This window comes from Drosophila mauritiana, chromosome 3L (genome assembly GCF_004382145.1).
Source record: "Drosophila mauritiana strain mau12 chromosome 3L, ASM438214v1, whole genome shotgun sequence".
Lineage (NCBI taxonomy): Eukaryota > Metazoa > Arthropoda > Insecta > Diptera > Drosophilidae > Drosophila > Drosophila mauritiana.
In genome coordinates this window covers 22,246,389-22,268,838 of record NC_046669.1, presented here as the reverse complement: position 1 = coordinate 22,268,838, position 22,450 = coordinate 22,246,389, and the positions used below count along the sequence as shown (strand labels likewise).

At 45.8% G+C, this 22,450-nt stretch overlaps 4 protein-coding genes across 7 annotated transcripts; 1 reads left to right on the top strand and 3 right to left on the bottom strand.

The window, feature by feature from the left end:
* Nucleotides 1-217: 217 nt before the first annotated feature.
* On the bottom strand, nucleotides 218-9,012 carry LOC117140892 (cationic amino acid transporter 3). Of its 2 annotated transcripts, none has more exons than XM_033304046.1 (3): nucleotides 8,724-9,012; nucleotides 1,561-2,691; nucleotides 218-1,488 (listed from the first exon to the last, which is right to left on the bottom strand). In XM_033304046.1, the coding sequence occupies exons 2-3, from the start codon at nucleotides 2,687-2,689 to the stop codon at nucleotides 797-799; spliced, it is 1,821 nt and encodes a 606-aa protein (XP_033159937.1). In that variant the 5' UTR covers nucleotides 2,690-2,691; nucleotides 8,724-9,012; the 3' UTR covers nucleotides 218-796. The 2 variants fall into 2 exon arrangements, with proteins under 2 accessions (XP_033159937.1, XP_033159938.1); XM_033304047.1 differs by lacking the exon at nucleotides 8,724-9,012 and adding an exon at nucleotides 4,765-4,883.
* Nucleotides 9,013-13,553: 4,541 nt separating this feature from the next.
* LOC117140895 (general transcription factor IIH subunit 2) lies at nucleotides 13,554-15,213 on the bottom strand. The gene is made up of 3 exons (XM_033304049.1): nucleotides 15,038-15,213; nucleotides 14,643-14,984; nucleotides 13,554-14,590 (listed from the first exon to the last, which is right to left on the bottom strand). Exons 1-3 carry the CDS (start codon nucleotides 15,100-15,102, stop codon nucleotides 13,681-13,683), a joined length of 1,317 nt encoding a protein of 438 aa, XP_033159940.1. The 5' UTR covers nucleotides 15,103-15,213; the 3' UTR covers nucleotides 13,554-13,680.
* A 487-nt stretch (nucleotides 15,214-15,700) lies between these two features.
* LOC117140891 lies at nucleotides 15,701-20,782 on the top strand. Of its 3 annotated transcripts, none has more exons than XM_033304043.1 (6): nucleotides 15,701-15,840; nucleotides 16,449-16,532; nucleotides 16,594-17,019; nucleotides 17,081-18,006; nucleotides 18,073-19,339; nucleotides 19,801-20,782. In XM_033304043.1, exons 2-6 carry the CDS (start codon nucleotides 16,475-16,477, stop codon nucleotides 19,896-19,898), a joined length of 2,775 nt encoding a protein of 924 aa, XP_033159934.1. In that variant the 5' UTR covers nucleotides 15,701-15,840; nucleotides 16,449-16,474; the 3' UTR covers nucleotides 19,899-20,782. The 3 variants fall into 3 exon arrangements, with proteins under 3 accessions (XP_033159934.1, XP_033159936.1, XP_033159935.1); XM_033304045.1 differs by having other exon boundaries at nucleotides 16,425-16,532; XM_033304044.1 differs by lacking the exon at nucleotides 15,701-15,840 and having other exon boundaries at nucleotides 16,317-16,532.
* LOC117140894 (tRNA (cytosine(72)-C(5))-methyltransferase NSUN6) lies at nucleotides 20,773-22,445 on the bottom strand. The gene is made up of 2 exons (XM_033304048.1): nucleotides 22,139-22,445; nucleotides 20,773-22,050 (listed from the first exon to the last, which is right to left on the bottom strand). Exons 1-2 carry the CDS (start codon nucleotides 22,202-22,204, stop codon nucleotides 20,794-20,796), a joined length of 1,323 nt encoding a protein of 440 aa, XP_033159939.1. The 5' UTR covers nucleotides 22,205-22,445; the 3' UTR covers nucleotides 20,773-20,793.
* Between the last annotated feature and the right edge of the window lie 5 nt (nucleotides 22,446-22,450).

Genomic DNA, 22,450 nt, shown 5'->3' with positions numbered 1-22,450 from the left:
CCAAAAAGAACAAATAAATACGCTCGGAAGGGGCTGCTCAAGTCCATGGAGAAGTTTCGTTTCTGTCGCTGAGGCCTGCAAACTTGCAAAGAATGGAGCTCCACAGTCCGTGGATAAATATTTATGAGCCCCAGTCCCAGATCTCATTCCGGTTTCGGGTGGCAAGGATTTGTCTGTGGTGGCTGGGCTCACATCTCAATTAAATATACCAAACACGTTATGTTGAACATTATTGCATTTATAATAATCAAGAAGGGACAAAATTCGTTTCTCTTTTGGCTAATAATAACAAATGTGGAAGGCTTAGCAGCTAAAGAGCTTAAACACTAAGTGCGGCTACGCGGGGCGATGACACACACATTATGATACAATTCCATTTACATAACGATAGTAATTGTGACAAACATACAAATATGCGACCAATATTAATCTATATATAGGTATATTTACAAATATCACAACAAATGGGGCATTGCGGCGGAATCGTTTGGGTTGATTAAAATTGGATCGTTGAAATGGGGGTAAAACAACAAAATGGTAAAATAGAGTTTGCTCTGAGCTCCCTCTAGAAGTCCTGAGGCGCACAGAAATAACGGATCCCAAGGGCCGGGACAACAAAGCCGGCCAAGGCAGATCCATTTAATTTCCATGCGCAATCTATTCATCTCTCTCACATAAACGTGCTAGCTAAGAAGGCAGAGGAGTCTTGGTACTATTCAGAAGTAGATGCAAAGGCGAATGAATGAAGTTTAAGCTGTTGGAAAGGCTAACAGTGCACGGCTAGAGCAGCTAGCCCTTACAGCTTCTCGGAGAACTCGTAGGGCGGGGGCAGGCGGCCGTTTTCCACCTTGCAGTCCGGCTCGAAGCCGGGATTCACGTGCTGTCCCTGGTTCTGCAGAGCGCTGGCCGCCACCTCGGCGTGATTGCGGCTCCTGCTTATCTGCGTGGAGTTGCGCATGCCGTAACAGAAGTAAATCACGTAGCCGATCACGATCCAGACGAGGAAGCGGATCCATGTGTTCAGGTCCAGCTGAAACATCAGGTACAAATTCGCAAAGACGCTGAGGCAGGGCACGAACGGCACCAGCGGCACCTTGAACGTGAGCTCGATGGTCGACACCGGCTGCATGCCGATCACGACGCAGATGAGGATCAGCACAGCGCCCACCAAGCTGAGGGCCACAATCCCGCCGGTGCTGTCCAGGTCGAAGACTTTCTGGAGGAAGCACCAGACCAGGCAAAATATGGCGAACACCACAATGCCCACTTTGGTGATGGACGAGGTCATAGAGTTGGGCTCCCGGAAGGAGTTGCCGTTGAAGAACTGCCGGATAACGTTCGGAGCCTTGACAGACACCAGCTTAGTCATCTCCTCGTCCTGGTAGCGCAGCACTAGCACGCAAATTGCTACGATGGTGTATGCTAACAGGGTTCCGATGGACATCATGTCCACAAGCTGATCCAGGTTAAAGAGCATGGCCATAATTGCTGAGGAAGGGAAGGACGTTCATAGAGTCATAAATAAGGTGGACTGAGGACACTTTCTGACAGCGTACTTACATGCAAAGATTCCAGACACAATGGTGGCCAGGAGCGGGGTTTTCGTGTAGCTGTTCACTGTGGACAGTTTCTTGAACAATATGCCGTCCTTGCCCATGGCGTAGAGGATGCGAGGCAGTGGGAACATGGCGCCCAACAAACTAGTGCAGAGCGCAAACACAGCGCCAATGGTCACAATCCACTTGATGGTGTACCACTCGACGGAATCGAAAGCGTGCGGGAAAGGTGCGTCCTTGTCCTGCAGGTAGTAGGGCAGCATCATAGTCAGCACCGTGGACACTCCAAAGTAGGATAGGAAGATTATGATCAGCGACACCACGATAGAGAGCGGAATGTTGCGCTTTGGGTTGATGGCCTCCTCGCCCGTGGTGGCGATGCAGTCAAACCCTACGAAGCCGTAGAAGCACTTGGCAGCTCCGGCCATCACTCCAGCAATGCCGAACGGCATGAAGCCGCCCGTGCCAAAGCCCTCGGGAACGTCTTTCTCCGGGATGCGCCAATTGTCGACGTTGGCGTTCATGGCGCCGGCCACCAGGACGATTGCGATCGTAACCAGATTGACTGTGGTGAAGATGTTGTTCAGGAAGCTCGACTCTTTGGCGCCAAAGGCGAGGATGCCCGCCAGCAGCAGCACCATGCCGAAGGACAAAAAGTCGGGGTAGTCACCCAGAAAGTCGACGTCGATGTGCATCGACTCATTCAATGCCTTCGACATGTCGTTGTTTATCAGAGAGTCGAAATATCCGCTCAGGCCGCGCGCAACTGAGGCTGTGCCAATCACATACTCCAGAATGAGGTTCCATCCTATGGTGAAGGCGACGAACTCTCCAATGGTCACGTAGCTGTACACGTAGGCGCTTCCCGCCTTGGGCACTCGGGCGGCGAACTCCGCATAGCAGATCCCCGCGAAGGCAGACGCGATGGCCGCAATCAGAAAGGAAATGGTCACCGCCGGCCCGGCAATATTATAGGCCACCTGACCAGCCAGCACATAGACTCCCAGTCCCAAAGTACTGCCCACTCCCAAGGCCGTCAGATCGAAGAGGTTCAGCACTCGCGCCAACTGGGACTCGCCTTCGTTCACGTCCTCCGTCTTGCGACGCGTCAATGCCTTCCAGAGATTGGTCATGGCTGGAAAGAATAAGATTGGTCAATTACGGTCGCATTACAAACAGTGTTGGATTATTAAATCTAATCATAAGAACATACTTAGAAATCTGTGATTTAAGCTTGATTCACTTAACTACTATTGGACATTGGACCAAAATTAATCGGAACCATTATTATATCCCTCCACTCGATAAGAAAACAGTTGCGTAAGCTGATCAATAGAGCGGCCGGAAACCAAATTTAATTTCTAATTCAAGCTTGCTGTTGGTTATCATTGTTTTGTTTGGCTATGTCCGGATTGGATTGAGTTATTCATCGCTCTAAACTGGTCCAGCAATGTACAATGACTGGTGATTTTGGTTAATGAATGCTTGTTGCGATTGCCATTGAAATGCTTCTTACTGTGGATATTTGATGAATTCTTTGATTGCAGAACAAATATTAGTGTACAGTAAACATGTATTGGCGCAACTCCAAAATTAATACGAAATATGTATGAAAGCGGAATCTAGCATTAACACTTGAAACTCTCAAAGCATGGAAGTCATAAATGATTTATAATTTAAATTTTCATAATGCATATTAGAGGGATAATTATTTTGTTTTCATACCATAAGGGGACCGCAAAGACTGAATTCAGAAGTAAAACCGGACCCCAATTTGCCTCTCGAGTTTCCCGACTAACAGATACCTGTTACTCAGCTAGTGTGAATGGGAAGTTCCTGAGATCTCGACGTCTATACGGACAGACAGACGGACTCGGCTATTCATTCTGTTCAAGAATATATTTACTTTACAGGGGCGGAAACGCCTGTTACATACTTTTCAACGAATCTAGCATACCCTCTTACTCTACGAGTAAGGGGTATAAAAAGTAAAGGTGATCGACACTCGAGTACATTTTTGGGTCGATAAATCGTATGCCATAATTGGCATTTAAATTGAGTAGACTGTGAGTCATTGAGCTCCAGCTGTTTTAAGAAACGGATTTGTTTTTTGAATTTGCTATAGGTTCTTTATCTCGTATACATCAGAGGCGCCAGTAACTAAAGTCTGCAAGAGCGGTTAGTTCTTGTGTTTGCCTTTTGTCAGCTCATGACTTGTATTTGGAAAACCCAGTAATAATCATATTATTTACAACATAATTGCAGTATTCGGTCTAATAATCGGCCCGTGCTACAAGTAATTTCACATTATTTGGCTTAGCCCAACCCCACCGGCCGATAAGCCGCTTAGGGGCCAGTGAAGCACGCGCCGGGCTTTATCTTATCGGCCGGAGTTCAATGTAGGAATCTCAGATTAGCTGGCGAAATCGGTGTAAAGGCGAGGACCAATGTCGAATCTCTTGGATTTCGAGGGTGCCAAGCGAAAGTCGGCCTTGATTCTTCCGAGGATCGATAAGCTTTCGCTGGGGCCGTCATAAACGGAATGGCGGAGTGGTTACAAGTTTGTAGCCAACACTGGCACTGATATCGATAACCTGTTTTGCACTGAGTTATCTATTAGCCGACGATTGTCAACTGTCAACTGGGCTGTGAAAACAAAAGTGAATCCCTGAATGTAATACCCTGTATGAAACTCTCAACATTCTAATAGATGCAAATCTGGTGGTCGATAGGAAAGCATTTGGACTGCCGAGGCTACTCATAAAACAAATCGAAGCTCGCCTTGAAGGCAGACAGTAAAATTGAATCGCATCTATACCTAATTAAGAGTTGTCTACACCCAGAAGGCAATCATCTTCAAACACGGCATTTTTAGCGAGGCAAATCATTCCTCGAACATGCTGCGTTGGTGTGGATTTTTTGTAGTCTTTTTCTGTTTTTACAATTCTTGCTCATTATTTTGAGGATTGCCTTGATAAAAGCTCACGTTGTTCTGGATGGCAATTATAAATTACACAATTTTATTAGCTCGCCATTAAGTTTACGATCATTCTCTTTGCGTTCAGACGGATTGGGGATTAGGCCGAATGATAACGTATCTTAAAACGAACCGCCAGCTACCGAGTCACCGAGTTCTTTCACACTTCAGGTGGCATAGTCCTGGTAGCCAATACCCTAGTGGATCAGTTAGGTCCTGAAATACACATACTTTTTCCTTTTTATTCGTCCGCCGGCTCGAGTCGAAAGTCGCCCCGTTTCACTCCAGTCGCGTTCAACTCTCAGAAGGCCAACAAAATAACTGCCGATCAAGTAACCGCGCGCGACGCTCTCCAAAATGCTTCTGATCGTCGTGCGCTGCTGGCGGATCGGTTAAAGCTTTGGTTTCGCATTTGGCCGACGCGTCGGCTGATTGCTAACAACTTTTTCCCAACGAAACGAAAGCCGTGTCGCCCTGGATTTCCGGTTCAATCCGATTCGCGACCGAGGGCCATATAATATATATTTTCGGGGCGGTAGGACTGACCGTACATATGTTGAATTGGGACAACAACTCCCAATTACATAAATACAGATGTATTTGTCGCCTTAATGCGGGTGTTAGCAGCTGCACTTGCTTCGCCGGCCTGACGTCACCGCGATAAGCTGTTTTCCACCGGCGCTCGTGCCATTGATAAGCCATCGTCGAGCGACCATTGTCGGCCACAGGACGGCTAGTGTGAACCGTCCCGCTCCCCCGAGGGTCTATCGAGGGGCTATCGGCACGTTGGTACGCCGAAAAATGCGAGTTGAGCGAGCTTCGCCACCGTTAGCCATGAAATTTCTGCCGTAAACTCGGCGCAAACAAAATACAGTCAAGTCGCATTAAACGCATACCAATGAATGTGGGCGAACGCCTGCCACGCGACCTTGACCCCGTTGGGCGTCGTTATTTTGACCTGCAACTCCAAGCCCGAACACTGAAATGCACTAAATGTTCTGAAAACACCTGCCAGCTGCTCTGCTCGATAGGGAAACACATTTGGGGCTTACGAAAACTTTTCATCACGCAGCTCAGTTATTTTCCACACCTCGACTGGGACGTGGACGAGACGGCTCTTCAGCTCTTCTTCTTCGCCAATCGGCAATCGCAACAAATTCATCAAGCGCGCTGCCACTGCCGCTGGGTCTCCGATTTCAATTCAAGCGGCGGCTACAGCCCCATGACCAATGACTTGTCAAAATACTTCTCGCCCGCGAAGCCTGGCCCAAGCTGCGACGAGACCGGCTCTCGGCTCTCGAAGTGGCGGAGGGGGTGGCAGGGGCCAGTCAAACTCGAAAGTCAAATCACGAAGCCCCCAACACCTTAAAATCTCGTTTGTCAGTCCATAGTCCAGCCGCAGACCTACTTCTTTGCAACGCGAATCGCAGTGAGACATGGACATGGACTCCAATCGCCGCCGAGCCGCGATTACATCTGCGCCAGTGCACCTGTGTGCTGTGGTGAAGTCCCAACGCCTCTATTTGATGTGTCATTAACGGCCATCTCGTGGCAGTGCCACTCTTCGCAGTGCTCGTCGAGACACTTTGACGTCAGATGGTCGTGTTGTGACGTCACTGGTGTGCCATATAAACGAGTGCCCGGGGATGGAGTAATTGATCACTAATTTGATTCGTTCGCCTGCAAATATTTGATCAATTCATTGACCATGGTTAAGCATTTTCACACCTCCGCCAGACGTCTTGGTCCCCTGTGTGTGTAGGGCACTTGTGGCTCGAGCCAACGTCACCACTACGTGTAAAAAAAACGAAGCAGTTGGGTGGCGATATCGGCGGGATTGTGGCATGCCAAATCGGTTTATGATCCGCACAATATATTTGCCTTCTAATTTATGAGCCCCCAACTGCGGCCTAGCATTTACGATTCCGGCTCGATTGCGTTCAGACTGCCCTCCATCCGACCTGCCCTCCATCCACTAGCCAACTTTTCGGAGCACTCGACTGGCTCGTTTCAATGAAAACTCCATAAACACTTCCTTTGACACTTCTCGCCTTTATGGTCCGCAATTGGTAAAAGGATTGTAAATATCTTCTCAATTTTATTTCATCTCACCTTTTCGTTAGATGGGATCGGAGCATTTTTATAGCGTTTCCCAGACGGCCAATAAAAATTAGTCAAATTGTATAATCCCGCGGGTTCTGGAGCACACAAACATACGTTATCTTCCCAGCGGACCAACGCTGGCAGATTAATCGCTCGAGAATTTTTGGCCTGCGAGAATCCGCGGGGCGGGAAGAGGCGCCCATGCGTTGGCTTAGTGCAAAGTCGGCCTCTGTCGTGTCGGCGGTGCTATATAATTTCATTCGCCTAATATCTGATGCAATTAAAGTAGGCCCTCATCCGTTTGGCAAGACTCGCGATAAGAGATAACTGCACTGGAACAAGCAATTCCCATATTGTATTTGGCCACTTGGCCGCGACTCGTGAGTTCGCCCGATAAGAGATAACAGAAAGGGAGAGAGTTTAGCCCACTCCACATCGCACTATCTCCACCACTATCTGACATGGCCTCTATCAATCCCTGAGGCCGCCCTCACAGCTCCAAGGAACCAAGAATAGACAATGTATGAGCCCGTCCCTTGGTATGATTCTCCTGTCAAACGGACTCCATACGATAGACACTCCATACCCATGCCTGACTTTCGTAAAAAAAGATTAGGGCGAATACTTTGTCAGAATTTGTTTTCCATTATCAACCGATTTCGAGCTCGCAGGCTGCATTGACACTTGTGAATTGGCAAAAGGTAGACAATGAGCTTGAATTTGATCGATTGGCTGTTTGTGCGATTTATTTGTCAATACCTCTAGACGCAATTACCAGGGAAGTGCCGTCTAGGCAGCGATGGATGTTTATCTCCTAGCGCCGAGAATGCTTTTACCACCCAAGACCCCAGGGCGGCTAATTACGTTACAGTCAACGAACTTTATGCATTTTCGCTTGTTTCACAAAGTTTTAAAGCGCACGGTTTGCATACTCCATATCTTAACTATTTTTCATTAGCCTACGAGGGCGCGCGGGATGTTGGGAGTTAACCTGCCTATAACAATGGGTTGTGTTTCAATACGCCTTGTTGAGTGCTCAGTGTTGCCTGCAAATTGTTTGTGACTTTGAAGCTGCCTTTTTCGCCGAGCGGGAGGAGTTTTCTTAACTTGACATTCGCGGAGCCAGTTGGAAACTGCAAAATGGTGCGCTAAAAAGCAAGTCATATGGAATGCACAGGGGAAAGAACAAAACAGAACATGCACATTCGCGCGCAAATGCCAAAGGGGTGAATCACAGCCATCTGAGTCCGTACCAAAGCCTATTACCCATCACAAACTTTTCTTATCTCTGCGAATCACCGATTACAACGTAATCTTTCTCTGATACGGCTCTTAGAGAATTTGTGTTTATTTACCTGCTTTTGTCGAACTTTAAGTCCTTTAAAATTATACAGAAAATTTTCTGGGAAGTCAGCTAAGATTGCCTGTTGAAAGTAACGATTAAAATCTGATTTCGGGGACAACCACAAATCACTCCTATGCCTGAACAGATTATTTTATTAGCTACGGTTGCCAAGTGCCGTTTACCGTCTTAATTATCGCTGATAATCGGGCCGATACGGTGTCGTAAATAATCAGATCACGGGAAAATAGCCCTTCAACCCAGTGTTGGGCTACTTGAAGTACAGATCATCATGGCCAAAGCTCCGCTAGGCCACTTCTACAATGAAGTCGTCGCTGATGGCTCTCGATGTACCCAGTGACATGTACCCATGTACCCTGTACCCACATAAAAATTAAAAAAACATTGCTCTGTGATTCCAAAATCCAAACAAGCTTATTCACAAGCTTATTTCCTGCACAATTCTTATTTATTCTGCAAAAGCATTTACTTCACAATAGTTAGAAATGTGCGCAAACATGAACTAATCTTCGCATTTTCAGTGTAGCAATTACTGTATATTGCACGCATACATATGTATGTACTTGTATATGTACACGTTATAGCCACTTCAAGGGTACAACAATGATGTCATGTAGGTAGGCCAACGATTTGCGGAATACAAAAACAAAAAGAAAGTTCCAGAGGTAATAAAAATTCAGAATGCCGAAAAAAGCAGTCGACTGCTCTCCAAAACCGGAATTACCGTAGTTTAAGTAAAACTTTCTGGGTTTCAGGTTCGATAGGTTATAACTTTTGCGTGATGTGTATGGTGGCAGTGCGGATTGGAATTACAGCAATCGACAGTCAAACGACACTTTATGAAAAGCACTTTCCGTAAATCATTCGCACTTTATTTTGCATACACGCCTGCGATCGCGACAAGCCACAAAAACAGAAATTAACCCAACACTCATTCCCGCGCTCCTCGCGAAATGTATTAAGCCCAATCCAAGACGAAACAAACTGCACTCAAATACTCGAGCCGCACTTGGTTTTAGCGAGCAGCGCAAAGAGGAATCTGATAAAGAGAAGGTCTGGCAACCCGCGCAGAAACCAACGGGACAACTCAGTCTGTAATATTTGATTTCGCGGTGAAGAATCGAACCGCGCATTTCCATCTTGTTATACCCGTTGCTCGTTGGGTGAAAGGGTATACTCGATTCGTTGCAAAGTATGTAACAGGCAGGAGGAAGCGTTTCCGACCATATAAAGTATATATATTCTTGATCAGGATCAATAGCCGAATCTATTTGGATATATACGTCTGTCCGTGTAAACGTTTGGATCTCAGGAACTATAAAAGCTAGAATGTTGAGATTAACCATACAGACTCTAGATACAAATACACAGCGCAAGTTGGTTGATTATGTTGCCACGCCCATTGTAACGCCCACACTTTTGAACATATTTAGAAAAAATGGGCGCTTTGTGCTCGTTAGAGTGGAGGTGGTACAAAGTTTTGTATCAAATTGATAGAAATTTACAAGAATAAAACAAATATGAAAATATATCAAAGCATTTTACAAAAGCGTGGGCGTAGCAGTTTGGGCGTTAGAGTGGGCGTGGCAACATGGGTCAACAAACTTGAGCTTCGTCTATGTCTCTAGAACTCTTAACTTTCTAGCTTGTATAGTTCTGAGAACAGCTTCTGATCAATAAAACATCAAAGGTACATTTTTGATTTTGATTTGATTTTATTTGGCTATAGTTCCTTACCAGTTATGTGATTTTGTACTCCCGAACCTCCAGTTCCGATTTATAGAAAAATAGGGAAAAGTTTCATCCAGATATGTAGCTTCCAAAAGCGGACACTTATTGAATATAAATATATATGTATATATATTCGCTTCCTTCTGTTTGTTACATACTCTTCAACGAATCTAGTATACCCCTTCACTCTACGAGTAACGTGTAAAATAACATTAAATTGCACGCTTATTACTTCTTAACATCTTGATTATCGGTAATAGGCAGCAAAAAGATTGAAAAATACATATGTACATATGTATGTATGTACAACATTTTTTTAATTGAGCATATTGATTTTATATTTGTACTAATGTGCTAATAAGCGCTAACACTAACCACTTTATACAATACATGGGGGAAAAATGTAAGTACATTTGGCCAAGTTATTCCCTTATTCAATTGGCAAATCAATTACTATGTACGACGTCTAAAAGCGGCATCTTTTAAATAGGGGGTTTTCCCGAGCATTGCGTTTTCCCCACGCTCCGTGAAAAACAGGTTAAGGCTGTTACGTGCCGCTGCATACTGCAAGCGGGCAAGTCTACAGCTCACACTTTGATGCAGTTAAATTCAGGTAAAAAATAACGAGGGCGAAAATGCTTTGGCAAGCCGATTCTTGTATACCCTTGCTGAGTTTATTTACCCTAAAAAGATGATAAACTTAAGGCGACGAATCTGATATACCCTTTTACTCTTCGATTAACGGAATTAAACATTGTGTTCACAAACACAGTTATCCTATGGACTCTTCAACTTAATTTCAAAACTAAATTAGGTGCTGTTACGTGCTCTTTTAAACAAAATCAGAACAGTTTCTAATCAATAACAACGAAGGTTTGTAGAATTTATTTTTCGATAGTCTCTTTACCAGTTATGTGATATAGTAAAAAAAGGAAAGGTTTTGTGTAGATATGTAGCTTCCATAAGCAGAGACTGATTGACTGACAGACGAAGTTGGATATATCGACTCGACTGATGATACTGATCAATAATATATAGACATTTATACTTCATATATTTATACCCCTCGCTGTTCTGCGGACTTCTAAAAGAAGTCAGTATACCCTCTGCAAGGGTATACAAGCCCCTCGGGGGCGTGGCAGAGGCCAGTCTTTCACGCCGTCCAACGCCCAGTGATTTGCATTCGCCATATTTCAAATTAGCAATTCAACATTTACAATTAAAAGTTGTGCAAACATTTTGAGGCATTTATTGTATAATTGCGTTCGGAGGTGTGTGGGTGAAAAAAAACCGAGTTTACCGACATAAATCGGTGGGTTTTTGTTAAATCCTTGTTTTTATATAATTAATTAATATCCATGTGGCTTGGCCGGCGAAAGGGGGTGGGGAATAGGATTATCATTTTCATTTCAATTGCCCGGAAGTCATTTGCGATAGTTGTTGATGTTGCTTTTGGGAAATGGAGCAGGAGGGCGTATTGTCAAAGCAGCTGACAAACAACTAGAATGGATAATTTCTATTTGTTTGTAAAGTTAATGCGGCCGTAAACAAATAAAAATGCTCCCACCGCCTGCGCTCTAATTTAATTATGAAGCGATATTATAATTTAAATGTCCAATGCAAATCTGCTAATGAACGCTCCCCTCTTTTCTCGACACACTCGTCTTATTCATTTAGCAGCATTTAAATTTAAACCAGGAGGCAACTCCCACCGAAATAAACACAATGCCCGTGGGAGGAGGAAGCTCCCCATCCTCCGATTTGCGCTTCCGTCTGGACGGGTTGATTGGATTCAGCACAGCCGAATTATTCATCACTTCCCTTTTATTGCGCCTAAAGTCGGACTCGGAAACATCAAATTTTAACCAGCGATGGCAAATTACAAGCCATTCCAGGCAATTTTAACCGACTTCTGAACAATGCAAATAACTCCGCCGGCGGCAACCAATCAATGGCTTGCGTTGCCAGCTCGAGAAATAACTTAGCAAGTGATTAGCCGCACAGAAGTTTTCCGTATCAAAGGCGCTGCCTAGTCCCTCAAACTGTCTCCCCATCCCCCTCCTGCAGCGTTTCATCCTTGTGCGAACACACGCCTACAAAGTTGGGGAACCAACACTCTTTTGGGCTATTTTTGCATAAATTTTATTGCGCCTAATTTCAGTTGGTTATTCCTGGGGCAGCTTTGAATAAATTAGCGAAGCAATTCCGCCTGCAATGGCAGAAACTAGACCAGGAACTCTTTACTCCTTCAACTCGGCTAATTACCGCGAGTCCCCAATGATGTGTACACACAAATGAAAATACAATTAAGAGCGACATTTATTATCTGATTCATTCCACTTTCACATATAATTATCACCAGATTTGTGATTGTGATTTCGCGCTTTTGTGTGGGGTGCGATGCGGAAACGTCTTTATATTGCTCAAATGCATACGGGTAAATTAATGAAAGCTGCTGCCATGGGCTAGTCGCTGGGCTAGTCAGTAATTAACGAGACAGACTAACTGCGATTTGCGTCTGAAAAAGCTTTAATTGACGGATATTATCCAGGCTGCTGTTGCCCAGATGTTCACTGAAGGTCAAGTTCTTAGTTAATGAATTCCATGACGGATTCTAGTAGCAATAGTAACCAAGAAATGGTATGTATAGTATAGCGAATGTTAGACTCAAGAACTATCTCCAACTTGCTACCGCTACTGATGCGAAACCATCATAAGATGTATTTATGTGGATCTCATTCGGGCAGTTTATAAACTATCTTTGAAATCAGTCATCGCCAGCTTGTTTGCTATTCAAGAGATATATAGAGTTATATAGTATTACTACGAGCACGTCTTGTTCCACTGGGAATTATAATTAAAGTTAGAAGTTATAAACTATCTTTGAAATCAGTCATCGCTTGTTTGCTATTCAAGAGATATATAGAGTTATATAGTATTACTACGAGCACGTCTTGTTCCACTGGGAATTATAATTAAAGTTAGAAGTATTTACATTCTTAATTAGCAATCTAGCCATGTCCGGATCGGACGAACATATCTTAAAGTCCGCACGACTCGCTTTGTTGGTTTTTTATCCTATTGCATTTTACCGCAGGTTTCAGAAAGTTTAAACTTCTTTTATTTATTTAGACAAATTCATATCTAAAAATGAAAAGCTTTTATTCGTGTTTAATTATCTCTTTTCAAATGCCATTTGCTCGCAATTTTTTTAGAAACCGCATAAAGCATTTGTTGTGTAACTCTAAAATCAAGAATCATAATTCTAATAATTATCTTTCATGAATATATAGAAACAAAAAAACAATTACTAATAACAATAACACAATATGCGTACATACAGTTTTGATTTTTATGGTAGACCTTCGGAATGTTTATGAATCTTCAATTATATGTTGAACTTTAAAAGGTAATACAGTTGTGGCGGCTTAGCTGGCCTCTAACTGGTTTAATACTAGTTTAAAGCAGCGTCGTTGATCTCCATAAATTGTTTATGGTGTCACAGAGCAATATATCCACGTCACATCGGTCTCCCTCTGAACGAAGGTTCTGGCTCTTCCAAACTCACAACACCAACGCGGGCTAACATCCATAAAGCTAAAGTTCCAACGAGAACACCTGTGGGTGCCGAGAGCTTTTGGATTGAATCGAAACCAAACCCGACCGAATGCGGCAAACGCTGGCGATGAACTCAAGCGAGCTCTAGACAAAAGTGCGCCAAGTTCGCATGAAGCGGCACAGAGAGCCTATGGCCAAGTAATTTGCTATACAATTGAGCGGGTCTCACACAACGGCCATAATAATGCTACGCTCGCCTTCACAATTATTAAGCATAAAACCAGATTTTAATTGATACAACTCACAAACACCGTTTCGAATCGAACTGTATTTTGTATGCCCTAAATGCGTAGTTGTGTGGAAGTCCGAAATACCTATCCATAGAAAGTCAGTTACATCGCAAACTGGCCGCGCTGCTTCGAGGGCCCTGGGTGTGCATCAACCTGGTCAGACTTGGAACTTTGCTGGTAAACCAGGCCGTCCACGCCGGGAATGGTGTTGCATCCCACGCAGGCGTGCAAAGTGTCGTGAATGAAGATGTCGCAGTCAACGCAGAAGAACTGCTTGCAGAAACCGCATCTGAAGACGACTTTATCGGCGACCTTGTCAACGCCCTGCCCGAGGGCTTTGGCGCAGCCGTAACACTCCCTGAAATCGCTGGTGAGGTCGGAGGACGAAGCAGGCATCGCCTCAAACGGCAGTTCCTCAAAGTTTGGCACCGGGAAAAGGTGGTGGTAGGAACGCGCCAAGTGCGGCGCAGAGACCAGGGTGAGGCCGCAGGACTGGCACTCCACTGGCAGCTCGCAGTACTTGCTGTTGCACTGCGGGCAGTGGTGGCCAGTGGTGGTGAGTTCACTGGGCTCCTCCAAGTTCTCTATGTGGCACATGCACATGGACAACGGCGCGTCCTTGCCCTCCACTTCGTTCTTGGTGTGCGGGAAGCCCATGCGAATAAGGGAGTTGTGCTGAGTCTTGGCGGCGGGCGGTGGATCCACCTGAGACATGAGTTGATCCCGAAAATGGGCGTCATCCAAGACAGCCCCGAAGGTGCCCATTGTTTGCTGAGTGAGGTAGCGGGCCACGTGAATCTCAGCCGACAGGGAAATAACCGAGCAGCGTATGCCCTCCTTTTTTAACTCGTCGATGGTGAGGTTAATGTCGACAGGATCACATGTGGTGAGCGAGCCCATGATAATGACGATCTCTCGGGAGGCGTGCGATGGCACCACCTTAAGCGATTTCAGCGCCAGATCTAGGCCATTTTGCAGCGACGGCTCGCTGGTCAAGGACACGTTAGCCAGACTAAACAAAAAGGGGATATAAATGGAGAACGCTGGTTTGATTTGGGGCTTACCTCTCTAGCGCTTTGAGGTGCACGCGCGAAGTGCCGGTAAGTTCGGTCACCTTCTCCGCTCGCTTAGCTTTTAGCGCTATCAGTCCTAATTGGCTGATGGGGTTCTGATCGAAGAACTCCTCGATAAACAGCTCCAGCAGCTTGACGGTGCACCGCAGGCGTGTGGGTTTCAGATCAGGCACGCTCATGGACTCAGAACAATCTAGCACGACGAACATGTGGCGCATCATGCCCAGGCGGTTCTGCTTGGTCTTTTGAGCCTGCCTCTGCCGTTTGGCCTTCTGAATGATCTCTGCAATGGCTCCATCCAGCATCCCATCCTCGTCGTCCTTGATGGCCTCCCTAATAGGATGAAAAGTAAGTGCGGGCTTACATTGTCACGCACACCATCGCACCATGTCTTTTCATAGCCCGTTTCCCAGCGGTACTCCTTCTGGTCCTCCTGCTCATCGTCGGCCATACTTGCAGACCTGATGCACTACCAAGTCAAAGCAAGAAATAACAGCAATAAACGCTAAATAAAATGCGCCGGCTAATGTAACAGTGTGTACACACACGGCCTACGATAAATACAATGCTCTGGGTGGCAACCCTGGGCAAGTATTTATATCAATAAATATCTACAAAAGAATGAAATAAAAAATAAAGTAATAATAAAGTCATTTTGAATTTCTTACCAAATATTAACAAAAAAATTACAATATTATTATTATTGCTTAGCGCCCAAAGTTGCCACATCAATAAATATTTCCACCACGATGCGCCATTGGCTAACTAAGTGCACCGCCACGCGGGCGAACGGAAAAGGGCGCTACACCCTAAGTTTAGGCACTTAAAACGGTGTGTGCATTGAAACCCGCGTATTTATATCATATATGATATTCGAAAAAACCTTTGAAATCTTAAAATTTACTGGACTGCAGTAAGTTTAAGGCTATCGGCAGCCAATACACTCCAAGTTATATTGGGATTTATAAATATCCGCACAGAAGAGCATTCTAAGGTCCGCACAGCCGGAACCAAATCATCTCTGGACACTTTCCGTGCAGCCGATTTTCGCGTTTGGCATTCAGAGTTCGCGCGTACAACTGTTAGCAGCAGTAGAGCTGCTCGTGTTGAAAAATCGGGAGTCAGTTAAATTAAAATAACCGTTTGAAACAACATTCAGTTTGATATTTATCCAAAATTGTTTGTGAAGGTGTGTACCAAAGTGTTCTGGAGAAATTTTTTAAATTAATGATATGTGAAATAGGCTTATTTGCTAACATATCTGGCCTATATCTAGTGCCTGCAAAGTTTTAGCGGGCAAAATGAAATTGTGAACTATGATATTATTTAAACGATATGTTATACTTTTTTTTAAATGAAAACAAATCGGATCGAACCATAGGGTTTTATTTATTCTATTTTTTAGCTGTGTTGAGCTACAAATGCATTTGTAACAGATAAGCTTAAGTTACTAATAAAGTCGCATTACGCATAGTTCGTCCTTTTCTGTGTTTTATTATACTATATATCTACGACAGTGCGGCTCGTCCTTTATTAATGTACTTAGTGTTTTTTTCGGCTGCCTAAGCGCCGCTGCATTTTGCCCATTGCAGATGTACATATGCTTGAACTCACCATATCGGGCACACACCGCAGACAGCGACCGCTCGCGTTGCCACCTGGTTCAAGTTAGCCCAAACACACCACGGCACTGTACTTTTTCTTCGCCGTTTACCTATATTTTAAAATCAAGCAATAACAAATAATTAGAATCCATTCAACACTATTTTTAAGTCACACTTTAAATGCTCCCTACAGAGGTTTGGGCGCTGGAGTCGTGAATAATGTTGGCACAGGAGATTTCACCTACGGAAATCGGCAAACACGCAAACATTATAAGAGGTGAGTGGCTAAAAACAGTGGCGAATAAGTTTTATTGTTAATTTTGTGTTCTGCCCTGCAGCTGCCCAGGAGGAATTGGCAAACATGGACGTTCTTGTGTGCGGACGCTGTCTCCGGGCCTACAACTTCGTGGAAGAGTTTCAGGCCCACAAAGAGGATGCCTGCGAAAAGGAAAATGCAAATTTGAAGGAATCGCTCGACCCCAAGCCCACCATCTGGGCTTTCACACTATGGAAAGCTACTCAGCTGCACTCGCGCAAGGACGCGTCCGGCAACTCGTGGGCCTTGTACCAGCATTGGGTAAAACTGGACGATAGCGTCCGCGAGCCGTGGATTGTGGCTGGGAAGACCATACAGTCATTCGGAAAAATTGCACACGGACAACTCCAGGACATGCCTGTGCGAATCACAAAGACTGTGGTCAATCCAAACAATAACAACACATCAAATAGCAACAACAACAACTCGAGCGTCTCCCCTACCAGAAGTAATACAAAACATTTGAAATAAATGTCACACTTCTTATTAAACTATATTTAAATTAACAGAATCACCAACCGGTAAGCTGCCTACGTTAGCCAATCAACTAAAGGATACAGAAAACGAAAGACCCAAGTCCAAGCCGGGCACACCAACGCCTTCCTCAGTTCCCTCTGCCGGAGCCGTGAAGCCCAACAACCGCATAGCCATTAGGGTCGATTCCAAGACAGATCAGCGCACCGAAGAACCAGTGGAGAAGATAGTCGCTAAGCGCTTTAATCCGCGCCGGAAGACTCACGAGTATTTGGTTAAGTGGGTTGATCGATCGCATCATGAAAACACCTGGGAGGTGATGGCCAATCTCGAGCGTGTGCCATACTTTCTGCAGATGTTCGAAAAGCAATTGGCGCGCCAGAAACTCACTAGGGAGAAGGGTCTGGATGCTCTGAAGCGCATGCAGTCATCAGGGACGAACGCAAAGTCAGATACTGCCTCCCCACTCAGCCCAATTCCGACGTCGTCGCAAGTATCGCCATCTTCTCGGCCCTCGCGAACTTCCAAGACCAAGGCCATGGACGCCTTTAAGCAGTGGGTCAATGAAACCGTCGGCGGAGATGGATCCTCCTCGCCTTCCTCGGCAAACGAAGATGAATCCTCCACGGAACAGGAATGGCCACCGTCTTCAGGAGCGATCAAGCGAAAGCTGAACAATACAGACTCAAGCTTAGAGGGGAGCGGGGTAAACGACTCGATGGACCTAGAGGACCTTGAAGAGGATCTTCCATCCCACACCGTGAAACGTCTAAAAAACGGAGGAAGCTCCGTGCAGCTGAACAAGCCACGGATTCAGCCCACGGAAAAGCAGCAGACTAAAGTTAACGGCAATTCCACCTCGCCCTTAACGGAACAGAGAATGGGTGAAATCATCTATACTGAGGACAGCACGAGCTCCGGCATGTTTCGCAAGCCCGAGATGCCAAACACAATAAATTTGGTAATAACAAAGAATCCTATTTCTACGCAGCAGTCAATTGATAACAATGATCTTAATTCGTTGCAGAAAAAGGAGAAACCAGAGTGTCCCGTGCGTTATCTTTCGCGCTCCGAGGTGGGCAGCAGCACAAGAGGCGTTTTTCGGGTTGAAAGTTCCGAGGCGTCGGCACCCGTTTCGCCTGCACCCGTTCCGCAAAAAGTGATCGCCGCGCCGCCCACGGCAGGCATAGCCAAGCGTTTGCCAATGGCTCGACCTGCGCATTCGGGCGTTAACTCGCCCATCACTGTGGGCCAGCGACAACACGCGATTCGCACCCCCGGCCACGGCCCGGTAACAACAGCACTTCATCGCCGTCCTGCAGTGGGTGGTACATCCCATGTGCGCCAAAACTTGCAGCAGACGCCCGGTCGGGCTCACCCGGGTGGTCGAGTCCTTGCACGGGCCGGTGTCGGAACTCCGCAACATCGCCAACAAGTACAAACTCCTCAGGGTGCCAAGGCAGTTACGCCAGAGCAAAAGATTTTACAGCTGTCAAAGTCAGGGGACTTGAAAGTTACGCGTAAAGTAGTGACCCGGGAGGAGTTGTTGGCTCAGCGCTCTGCCCAGGCACGCCAGCGACAGGCACTGTCGCAGCAGCAGTCCAGTCAACAACAGAAAGCGACTCCTGGCCGGCAAAGAATAGCTTCCAAGCCAACAATCCAGCCAACGCCCCTGCAAATGGAACTGGAGGAGGAGATTAATCAGCACCAAGCTCAGTTGTGTCCAATCACCGGCAAGCTTATTGGTCAGGAGGAGACCCAACTGCAAATGGAGCAGGAGCAGCAGCAGGAGCAACAACGAGAGCAGTTGGAAGCCGCAGCACAGGCCCTTTTGGGCAGCGATCAACAAGTTCTTACCAACGAGGATGGCTCGGCTTTGCTGGTGCGGGGAGAGGACGGCACTGTTTACCAGGTAGCGGGAAAAAATGCGGAGGGACAAACTATTCTCGTTACGCAGGGCCCGGATGGAGAACAGCAGTTTGCGTACGTGGCAGCCGCAGAGGGAGAAGACCAGGATGTTCTTTCTCTTGACCACGCAGTGGCCGAAGCCGTTCAGGCCGGGGAACAGGTTGAGTCTCACGGCGTCGGAGCAGCTACGGCGGACGGTGAACAGATTCTCGTATCCATGACAGAGGAGGAGTTGGCGCAACACCAGGTGCTTCAACAAGCGGAGGCTTCTGCCGCCGGAACTGGAACGCCACCCACAGCTCAGATCCATATCACGACCTCAGACAGCGATGGCACGGAATCCCAGATACCAGCGGAGGTGGTACAGGCAGATTTGCCTTCACCGGGTAAGTCGTGTTTTTTCATAGAATTTGTAGGATATCAACAGTATAGTTTGACAAGGCCAGCCTCTTCTGCTGGCTTTTATACCCGTTACTCGTAGAGTAATAATAAAAGTACATAAAAGGTAGAAGGAAGCTTTTTCGACCATATAAAGTATATATTTCCAATATAAATCAGGATCAATAGACGAGCCGATCTAGCCATGTCCGTCTGTTTGTCTGTCGGTATGAACGTAGGCAACAGAGTAACTATAACAGCTAGAATTACTAAGTATGCATATTCCAGAGACGCTTGTTTGATACCCGAGGGGTATCTGATAGTCGATTAAATCGTCTATAGCATTTTCTTAGCTTTCCTCCTTGCAGATCTATACATTGGGTAGCTTTATATAAAACGGAATTGCATTGAATATTATAACAATATTTGGGGATTATTCTTCAAAAACTAACTACTTGTTCTTTTCCAGGAGGTACACGTCGCGTTGTTTTGTTGCTTCAGGATGGCACCTTCATGATGACTGAGATGCACGAAGATCAGTTTAAGACGCTCAACATCCCAACGTAAAATCATGTTAATAGTATCCGTACATATAATTAGGCTTAGTTTTTAAGACTATAATATTGAAAGAACCTGACGTTACTAGGTTTTTCCCATTTCCACTTTTGTTTGGTCCTAGCCAACCCACTCTCTTGGCCATGAGTATGCACCACCAATGACTGAGAGCCGTGTTTGCTACTAGTGAATATTATTCTGTCAAAAGCAAACCGGGAACCAGAACGCTAAACCTCTAGCGAAACAATAGTGCTGCGCCGGGGAAACAAAAGGCATCGTACGATGAAATAAATTATGCGAATACCTTATTTAAAACATTATTTTATCGTGGGAGGCAAGCAGTTCTACGATATTTACAACTGCAGCCAAGGTGAGAGATTTCTTCATCGATGTTCTCATATTTTGTAATTTCCGCACGCACAAACAAAACATGCATTTATCGGCGTCCCATCAATGGTTGGTAATATTTTGGACTTCCTTTTAATTTACAACTCGTAAAATCATTAAGTAAATCTTTGTCGTAGAAAGTTTTAAATTTCCCGAAATACATAATTTTGCTTTTAACATGAATCGTTAAATAACAATAACGGACTTAGATGTAAGTAAAATTACATTAGATATGAATTGTAAATTATTTAAGTTCTTTTAAACTAGAAAACGAAACGATAACATCAAGTATCTCCGTAAAGATAGCACAAACAAGCGGCTATGGGAGAGCAAAGCCTAAATGTTATCAGACTGCATTTTTCAAATGCTTTTCTAAGCGTAGGGTTGCAATTTTCTTGATCAATTCAGTAGCGTAGGTCTCACTTATATCACTCATAAGCCGGCTTACTTTTGCAAATCAAAACGAATATTTAAACTATCGAGCCCAATAAACAAAGAATTTCAGTGAAGTTGAATTTATTCATAACTCTTTCTGGAACTTCGCAATAAAAAAGCCCACAGTGTCTGCATTTGCTCCGCTTGGACCGAAGCGCTGCAGGAGACGAGACTTAGATGCCTCGAAACCGGGTAGCGAAAGTCCGGGACCGCCCCAGCGGGGAGTAGCATCTGTTAGGCGCAGCTCGACAAATTTTCCCAGTGCCCAGGCCACAAGACACTCGCACTCATCCTCGGTGACGGTGCACGTGCTATATACAAGGATGCCGCCAGGACGAAGGAGCTGCACTGCCTGTTCAAAAAGTCGGCGCTGATTATGGGGATATGAGGACAGGACCTTGGCCTGTTTAATGCTGCAGGACAACTGTGGCCGGTTGCCCAGGCCACTGCAGGGTGCATCGAGCAGGATTCGGTCAAAGCTTTCACATGGAAACGGAGGCCCAGTGAACTCTCCAACGGGTGCAGATGGAGCGTCCGGTGCCACTGCCTTAGTGGAGTTAAAAACATGCGCCGTAATGCTTTTGTAGTGTCCCAATTTGGGCAGCATGCTGCGGACCCTACTGGCCGAATTGTCTAGGGCCACCACAGATCCCCGATCGCCCATCAACTCGGCTATGTGGCTCGTTTTGTTACCGGGAGCGGCACACATGTCCAGTATGCGCTCGCCGGGCTGCGGATCCAGGACACGGACGCACACAATAGAAGGCAGGTTTTGCAAAAGGCCGTCTTCGCTGCTTAGGTCCCCCAGCGAGGGCACTCCGCTGACGTTCGACTGCATTTCCACGGCCACTCCGGAGGCGGGGGTCTCCGCGTTGTTGAACAGCTGATATCGCTGCATCAACACCTTGCCTGTACCCAGGAAAACCTTATTCGGGCTTTCGTACCGCTTGACTGTCCCGCGCTTGCATTTTCCATCCAGATCTGCGTAGACATTGACGAGTTCCTCCCGCTCAGTGTTTGACTCCATAGCTAGAACACCGGGGGCGTATATGTGGGCGCCTCGCAGTAGTGCAGCTCCGCAGTTAGTGTCAACCACTACCTCCTTCAGCTCGGAGTCGGCCACAGCTTTGGTGAGCTGTGAGTCCAGCGGATCAATGCACAACATCTCGGGTAGGTCTGGCAAGCAGTAAATCCTTGGAGATTTTACACCATAACGAGCGGTGAGTTTTTCTTCTACCTTTTTCTGGAACGCGTCAACGGAACACCGAAGAGTGTTCACCCTGTAAGTGGTGACTTTGGGAGTAAGGCACAGCCATTCCAGCAGCGGAGCAAGTGCAGCCGACTTGACAAAACCAGGAATTAACAGTTAATCAAATTTGCAAACCAATTTTTGTTGTAAATACGGAGTTGCCCATATGGAAAGTACATACATTCACTTTAAGGATATCGGCTTCCAGCAGCGGGTTCCCCAAAAATGGTGTTTTTGGGTAAAACATGTGAATATGATCGTTCTTTAACTTAGTTCAAATCACCTGGATAGTGATTTTTATCGATTCATCATTGTGCGACAATGATGAATCGATTAATCCAAATCGTTGGCAACTCTAGCCGAGGTGGCGGAGAAGAGACGTGGCAGCATTTCTAGAGTTTTCACCACGGGACTGCGCAGTATCGTCATCCCGCTCTAGCTAATGTGCTGCGCCCATCTCTATCGGCAACGTTTATGTTGGTGAGTTTGCAGT